The 9,055-nt window shown below is 41.7% G+C and overlaps 1 protein-coding gene across 1 annotated transcript in view; it reads right to left on the bottom strand.

Annotated features, from left to right (window-relative positions):
• Positions 1–411: 411 nt before the first annotated feature.
• Erich1 (glutamate rich 1) overlaps positions 412–9,055 on the bottom strand; it is a 61,550-nt gene continuing 52,906 nt past the window's right edge. The window contains exon 6 of the mRNA XM_090353715.1: positions 412–493. Within this exon, the coding sequence (XP_090209841.1) occupies positions 474–493 (20 nt within the window). The 3' untranslated portion in view covers positions 412–473. The remainder of the gene's footprint in view (positions 494–9,055) is intronic.

Below are 9,055 nucleotides of genomic sequence, written 5' to 3'. Positions count from 1 at the left end.
TAACGGCAGGGCAACAGTGGAGCTTGCTCTGAAATATGTGTTCCCTGTTGGAAAAAGTGACAGGAATTTCTATAGTCACAGAACAAAAGAAAGTCAGTTACACTATTGAGAGATTAGAAAACCTAAGGGTTTAGATGTCAGAATTCCAAGTGTTAGGGCTAGTAAAGGATAGAGATCTGCCAAGCTCAGTGAACTTTACTTCATAGTCACTAGAATGTTAGGTCTTTAAAAAAAGTCAAGGCCAATTGCTATTAAAGGACCTAAAATAACCCATAATTTTGGCTCACAATCTGTAATGTTGTTATAATAGAATTTAAAGCCTCTCCACTATCTTTAAAATACATACCACATCTTCAGAAACGTTCATCTCATAAGGCCACGGATAGATGTATTGTCAGCATAGATATAATGTGAGTCTTCTGTGTTGCACTGGAAGAGTTACTCATCTTCTTCATGCCTCCATTTTTAATTTTTTATATGAAACCTCCATTACCTGTAGCATACCAATAGACAGCTTGTGACCAATAGCAGGAAGGTCTGCATCATGTGACACTTCTGGTGTCAGAAGCTCAACATTCAGGACATCTAGATTCAGCTTGATCCTTGCTCGAACAACATTCACTCCTCACACTCTACAGCTTTGGGGGCCTCTCCAGGACTCACCTTAAAGGCTGGAAAATCCCTGCTGTATCCAGTCTCCTTTTGTCCACCCATGTTCAAGGCCTCCTTTTTATTTACCACTTCCACCCCAGGAAATTATATGATTATAATAATATTAACAAGAACAGTAAATACACATTTCCTTTCTCAGCAAAAGCTATTTTAAAGCTTCTTTCTGTCTGGTCTCTCAAATGGATAATTTCCAGAATCTTATTTGACAAGTGTAATATTTATTCATCTTTAAAAATTATCATTAAAGGCACTTTTTTTTTTCCAATCCCAGGGCTGTCTTTTGGGTCTTGGCACTGCCCCTGAGCCTCCTTATGCTAAAGGCTAGTGCTCTACTACTTGAGTCACAGTGCCATTTCTGGCTTTTTTGAGTAGTTTCTTGGAGATAAGAGTCTCACAGAGACTTTTCTGCCTGGACTGGCTTTGAACCATGATCCTCAGATCTCAGCCTCCTGAGTAGCTAGGATTACAGGTGGGAACCTTAAAGGCACTTATTAAAACAGTAAGGATCATTTGAGGACATATATAAGGACTACTGCAATGAATCCTCAGAAGGAGAGAGGGGACTGAACCCAAGCACAGTGAGGGCAAGTTGGGTTTTAAAGCCGGAGAGGTAAGGTGATGAATGGAAAATCCACAGAAAGGTGCATGCACTAGAGGTAGGGAGGACGGCATGGAAGTAGACCATGTATCTAAGCTGGGTGTTGAGGGTCATCAGCATCTTTTTTTAAATTTTTTTATTGTAATTAGTAAAAAGGTTACATGATATTTGCCAGATAGAAGGTGCATTAATTCACATACATTGATACCCTTTCACATGTCTTGGTACCCATTTCCCTCCCCCCCCCCGCACCCTCCACCCGTCTTGGTTTTCCCCCCTTCCCTATCAAATTTCAAATATCTAAATACAAATAAATTCAATGTATCAGATAACAAAGTGAGATACTATAACAATATGAGATAACCAAGGGACAGCAAAGGAGATGAGAGACAACATAGTACATTAAGGACAACAATCATTCATTATATGGCTTTTGTTTCAATATCCTGGAGGTCCTTTCAATTAGCTTCACATTATATGGCCTTATGTATCAAGATTTTGCTCTATTGCAGATCTCTGCTAGTAGAGCCCAATCATCAGCATCTTTTTAAGAAAAATATTTTTGCCACTCCTGGGGCTTGGACTAAGGGCCTGGGAGCTATCCCTGCACTTTTTTGCTAAAAGTCAGCGTTCTACTGCTTGAGCTATAGATCCACTTCCAGCTTTATGGAGGTTAAGTGGAAATAATACACTCATGGAATTTCCTGCCCAGGCTGGCTTTGAGCCACCGTCCTCAGCATCTGTTTCACTGGGATTCTCTTTCCTTTTTTCTCCTGAGCCTTGCATATGCCAAACAGGCTCAGTGATGCACACTTCCTATCTAGTCATGGCACCATCATTATTGAATATGTATGCGAATGACCCATGTTAAAGCTGGGGATGGGGACTTTGGGGATCCAGAGACACAGCGGACTCTAGGGGCAGACTGATGGTTGGAAATCTTGCTGAAAGCAGGGCAGATGAAGACATTGCTTGGCAGTATATGTGACAGGGATGACCTCACCTCTTTGGGTCCTCATTTCCTGAAGGAAGCTTCTGTGCCACATACATGTTCACTAAGCTTGCCTGCTTTCTTCTCCCTGGCAGGTCTTCTGTATGTTTCAGCTATGAACTCACTGATAAATTTTGGTATGAATATCTTCTCTGGAGAAGACTTCAATGCTATAGCCATCAAGAACTCTGTCAAAAACTTCAAGGTGTCATGGATCATGTAGGCAATGTGCAGATACTGAAAAGGACCCTTGGTCATTTACCTGCACTGTTTCCACATCTTACCTGACAAAGATGGATCAGGAGAACTATAGTTGAAAGAGTAAGGCTCTGCAAACTTTACCTTGCCACATTCCCAAAACAAAATTTATTTAAGTTACAAGACAATGAAAGCATGATTATTTTTTGTGCTTATCCTAGGGCTTGAACTCAGGGCCTGGGTACTGTCCCCGAGCTTCCTTTCCCTCTCCGCCCCTCATCAAGGTTTGCCCTCTGTCATTTGAGTTAAAGTCCACTTCTAGCTTTTGGTAGTTAATTGAAGACAGGAGTCTCACAGACCTTACTGCTGGGACTGGCTTTGAACAATAACCCTTAGATCTCAGCCTCCTGAGTAAGTAGGGTTATAGGCATGAGCCACCAGTACCTGGCAAAATCATAAGAACTTTTATTCTTGCTCTAAATGATGAGAAGTCAGATATGCTTATACTTGTGGTGCTCTTCTCCCCTCTAAGCGCCAGGTGGGTAGATCCATTTTGTGTGGAGCATTGTGAGCTGTAGACCAGCACATTTGATATCTCTGTGGTGTCTAGGTCTCAGCTGTTCTGATGACCAACAACACCTTGCATCAAAGAAAGGAACTCTTAGGTTAGGGGATGGAGGCTTTTTATTTTGACCCCTCCCTCTATCAAAGTCATTACACAAGAAAGTATAAAAACAAAATGAAAATAAAAGAAACCAAACTCAGAGGAGATGCAAGTCTGTAGAGAGATTGAGCTAGGGCAGGGTACAGGAGTCACACACCTTTGGTGGGAGCTGTGATTAAGTGCAACAAGGCATTAGCTGCCTGGAGAGGACTGCAAGAATTCCTTGGATACCCTGGTCCAGCTGGCTGGGTTTGCCCCCCTGTAAAGTTCCAGACCCTGGGAAGCAGGGCAGTGGCTGGAGGGGCCAGCTGCCAGAGAAGTGTATACCACTATGAAGGGTAAGGCTTGTAATCTTCCACTCAGCTCTCTGAAGGACAGGCAGGAGGCCAGAGAATCTGACTGGCCATTTCTGGACTAGGAAACACCTACAAACATTTGCATTTGAGACTCCCATGAAGGAATCAGGTTGTCTGAATCTCTGTAAGTGACCCCCAAATACCTCTAAGAAACTTTCAGAGCCTTGGTCTCCCAGGTCATCTAGGGGCCACAAGGAGGAGCAGGAAGACAGATTCATCCGTCAGCATCCTGGCAGGAAATACGTGACATGGGCAAACCAGCAGCAGAGAAGGCATAATCTTCTTAAGAAAAATATTAAAAGGGGTGATAACAAGCAAGTGCAGTAGCACTTGGAGGAGAGACAGGAGAAATTAATGCCCCCACTGTCACAACCCCAGGTTGTGAGAGAGGCTGGGGTGTCTTTTCATCAGGACAGAGGAGCAAGGAGCAGCCAGGAAGCCCTCATGCTCTCAGGTTTCTTATGAGGCACTGTTGGGGTAAAGTAGGCTGTTAGGGCCATATCTGTTCAGAGACGTGTGTCTTATTCTTAGCTTCACTTCCCCAGCCATGGGCTGAATGAGGAGTCTTTTGTTGAGGCAGTTGTTGCCTGTACCTAGCATGCAGCAGGCTCCTGGCTTCCTTAGCAAGAAGTCTGGGCTATGTCCAGGCAGAGGCACAGGGGAGCTCAGGTTTGAATTAGCCATCTACTCACTTAGGATTCTCTCTATCTTTCCTTCTTTTGTTTCTTTTACACATACTATATAGGGCTTTTACTTGAACTTATGTTAGGAACAGTGAAAAGCATGTCTGTTTCATCTTCCCATGAGTGAAAGTCCTACAGATTGATTTTTAAGGACAGAAGCAGAACTGCCCTTCCCCCCTCCCCATTACAAACACTTAACTATTAAGTCTGATGGGAGTGATAATCATCTTTCAAGGACTATAAATATTTTTATTTTCTTATTTTTTTCCAAGTTCTGGAATCAAATCCAGAGCCTTGAGCCATATCCCAGAACACTTGTTTTTGTTTTTCTGTGTACTATCTATCTCTTCCCTGGAAGTAATTTTACATGAGTTCCTGATTTTTCCTCTCTACTTTAGGAGATTTCACGTTAAATTCATGAGATAGTTATTTGCATTCTGATTCTTATTTGCAAATGAAGACAGTGCTCACTATGCACACAACTTTATTATGGCCATCACATCAGGCTTCAAGCACACTTGGTGATCACTGTGCTCTGCTCTGGGCCCAGCTCAGGCCAACTCAGCTGATGTTTGACAAGTTTTGATCCAAATGGAGTTGTAAATCTATTTGATGTGAATCTTTCCTCACCTCTGTAAGTTTGGCAAGTTGTGCCACCATCATTTCTTTCTGCACAGCAAGTGGCAGGGCAAGAGCTGAAGTCTCTGCCCAATGTTAGTAGCTGAACATAATCAATTACATCTACTTTGACATATAGGGACTCAAAACTTGCTACTTTAGTGTATTGATTATGTTGAGTTACAAGAACTTGAGAACCAACTAATGAAGAATAAACTCTTCATCTCAACCATTCAATAAAGTACAAGTTTTCCTTTTTGTAAAGAGCATTCATGTGTACCAAACTACTGCCCTGTGGATGGAAGTAGCTCTGAACATAGACATGTCATCCCTCTATTTCTCCAAGTCTCAAATCTTTGTGGGACATCAAGGTTGTATAGATAAAATAATTTTCTATTTGTTTATCTTGTAACAACTAGATCTACAGACAACCTAGGACCTTAGAACAACGTAAGGAAGCAACATTCTCTTAAGCCCTGTATTTCCATTTCGTCTCCATTATCCAGATCTAAGCTGTTTCAGGATCTAGTAAATATGAAGAAAGAAACTTCTTAAGGTTATGCGTAGATGGCAAGATGTTGAAGCTGGGCTAGCTGAGGACAAGATTCTCTCCTCACCATGCCACAACTAAAGGGAGATCTAGACACCACATGATAATTAAGTATCCAAGCTGCTCTGTGGCAGCAGGGCGCCAGACTTCAGGGATCATACCACCACCACCCAAAGCACAGGGACTCCTCTTTAATCTGTTTGGCTAGTTTTTTGGACAATTAAATTCTTTTAAACATAGGTCTCTATGGTCAAAACACCTATCTAAAAACCACTCAGACAGGCAACTCCTCAATTTTCGTAGGGCTCCTGGAGGGCATGGCTGTACTCAAGGTCACAAAGCCAGTGGTTTGGCAGAGCCAGGGATTTCCCCTGTAGTATTCATTGAGATATCCAGACCCTTGGGCTCCAGTTATTCCTCAGTCTTGAAGACCAGATGACATAAGCCTCTTAGATCATACATGGCTCGAGATCACTCTGAGATTTATCTGCCTAAAGACCAGAGCCCTGCTTAGCACAATTAATCCATGGCTACATAGGAAAATCAGTCTTTAGAAGTACATAGCATTATCTATTCTGCCTATAAATCATATTTCTGAAAGAAAGGCTGTCATTTAGGGAAACCAAAGGACATAATAGCCATGTACTGGTAGCTCATGCTTGCCTCTGCATACTACTAGCTATTCAGGAAACTGAGATATGAGGATTTGGGCTCAAAGCCAGCCTGAGCAGATAAAATGTAGAGACCCTTATCTCTCTAACCATCAAAAAGCCGGAACTGGAGTCATAGTTCAAATGCCAGCCATGGTCCAAAAGTTGAATAAAAGCACAAGGCCCTGAATTTAGGCTCTACTAGAGGCACTCAACACACACACACACACACACACACACACACACACACACACACAGCCCAAAGCAAAACAAAAAAGTTAGCAGTTGACTAAACCTCCTACTGTACCTGGAGCATTTATAAACAACAGAAACTACTTCACCTCATAAAGCTCTGACTGGCAGAAACTACAAGAACATGTGGAATTTTGCACCATGCAGAGTATGAACAAACAAGCAGGCAGGGGATGTGGTCTCCATTCCCTATACCTGTGCCTGAAGTGTGCTCTGATTGCTGATTTCACCTTAGGTATTACTAGACAGTGCAATGTAAATAGCTGCAATGTACTTTCTCACATCCCTTATAACTTTTGCTCTGTCCAACATCTGTCCTCATTTTTCTATTGCTCCTAGGGACTGTGTCCTTGGTATTCTACCTAATAACAGAAAACCCAATCCCTGGATGTTCTGAGACAGTAACCATTTCAAATACCAACCCTTAGGTCCCCAAAATACAAGTCACACTTGAAAGACTGTAATTTATTAAACAAAAGGATCACTTTTATACTTATTAATGATTAAATAAGTATATTCTTATGGCATAAAATAAATGTGGTAAAACAAAGAATAAAATCAAAATAATCTATTAGCAGAGATAAGTTCAGATTTTTTTCAAATATTTATATGTGTAACTGAGACTAGACTCAACATATGCAATATTTTTGTATATTTAAAACATAATAGCTTTTATTTCTCAGAAAAGGTTTCCGTAAACAGTTTGGTTTTAGAAAAATGGCATAGACATAGTTCCCATACACCTTGTTTCCTCCTGGTTTCCTGTTGTTTACTTCTTGCATTCGTGTAATTGATGATCCAGTGTTGATATATCATTATTACCATTATTACTAAAGTCTTGGTTTACGTATGGGTAACTTTCTCATGGTGCTACACTTTCTATAGGTTTTGCAAAAAGTATAATGATGTGCACCCACTATTAGGAATCACATAGAATAGTTTTGCCACCAGAAAGTCCTCTGCTCTACCTGCTCATCCTTCCTCCCCACTGCCCCTGTTCCGAAGTCTCCAGTTCCTGGTAACCACTGGCCTCTTCCTAGAACCATGCAGTGTGCTGCCTTTTCAGATTGGCTACTTTCATTTAGTGGCATGTACATAATTTCCTCTGTGCATTTTCATGGACATCTATCTCCTCGTCTAATTCAAAAATACTCTTGTGCTGATTGTGCTTAATAGTGTCTCACATATAGCACCATTGTTTCTTCAGGAGGGTTTCCTTTTTCTTATTTTTGGCAGTCCTGGGGCTTGCACTCAGGGCCTGGACACTGTCCTTGGATACTTTGCTCAAGGCTAGGGCTCAGCCACTTGAGCCACAGCTCAATTTGTGTCTTTTTGAGTATGTGGTACCGAAGAATCGAACCAAGGTTTTTGTGCATGCTAGGCGAGCACTCTATCACTAGGCTATGCTCCCGGCCAAGTAGGAGGTCCTATGAAGAGCCTGTTTCTTGTTTCCATACCTGTTGTCTGATTTCTGTATTCTCCAGTATGCTTAGCAATAATTACAAAGGACAGCTTTGTGTTTCAGGTGATCATATTAATAATAAATGTCTCTATTGGTTTAATAAGCTTCTGAGAGTTTTCCTATGAAGACACGATGTATATCAATGCTGTTCATGTGCTTAAGAGCTGCCATTCAAAAGATACTATTCTTCTTCCTAGTCTGATTTGCTAGCATGTAACTATGATTGGACCCTAGACTGCAAATGCTGGCAAAACCCAGAATTCTCTACTGTAATAGCTTACAGCAGTTTGGGTGAGCAGTCCTTTGCCTGTAGGCCACCAACTCATTGCTTTTCAGTGTGGAATAATATTTTGCTGTCTATACTGACCAGTTTACTTATCTATTCACCGACTGAAGGGTATCTTTCAAGTTTTGCAATTATGAATAAGGTATATGTGTGTGTGTATGTGTGTATGTGTGTGTGTGTGTGTGTGCAGTTTTCAACTGTTTGGTAAAGAATATTCTTGCTTTTCTTACAAATGTAAAACTTGGGCTACCATTTTGTACATTTCCACAGCAAAAACAGAGTTCCTGTTGTCCTGCTACCCCATCAACATTTGATTTTGTCAGGATTCTTGGTTAGGCCATTCCAATAAGGGTGTAGTAGTATCTTATTGCTTAATCTGCAATTCTTTAGATATCTTTCCATATGCTTACTTGCTATCTGTGTGTCTTCTTTAGGTAAGTGTCTATTAATGCCTTTGGCCTCCTCCTTTTTTTTTTTTTTGTCAGTCCTGGGGCTTGAACTCAGGGTCTGGGAACTGTAGGCTAGCATTCTACCACTTGAGCCACAGGTCCACTTTGGGCTTTTTCTGTTATAACAAGGAACTGTACCCAGGGCTTCATACATGTCAGACAAGCACTGTACAGCTAAGCCACATTTCCAGCCCCCTTGGTCAATTTTTACCTCAATCGTTTTCTTATTGACAGTTCTTTGTATAATTTGCACACTATCTTTCCAGAGGTATGTGTTCTACTAAGGTGTTTTCCCTATCTTTGGCTTGTCTTCCATTCTCTCAATAGATTGCAGAAACAACCAGGCCTTGGTTTGGAGCAGCATTGAGTAACAGAAATGGCTCTGGGTATGTCTTTGGACATCCACAGAAGTCATGGTGGCCCCGTAGCTGCTCTATCAGCTCCTCCCTTCTGTCCCTTGCAGTGAACAGGGGCTCAGAGTCTGTGGCCAGAGATAGCCACTTCTCAGGTGGAGAAGCTTTGCTGGTGTCAGGAGCACTGATAAGCAACAATGGAGCCACTGAGAACAAAGCATGTGTTGACAACTAATCCTTGGATGAAGTAATGGCCTTGAGTTACTGGGGCAA

Source organism: Megascapheus bottae, chromosome 20 (assembly GCF_031878675.1).
Source record: "Megascapheus bottae isolate mThoBot1 chromosome 20, mThoBot2.hap1, whole genome shotgun sequence".
In the NCBI taxonomy this organism is placed as follows: Eukaryota; Metazoa; Chordata; class Mammalia; order Rodentia; family Geomyidae; genus Megascapheus; species Megascapheus bottae.
Note: the sequence above shows the minus strand (reverse complement) of the source record. Positions and strands in the feature narration are given on the sequence as shown.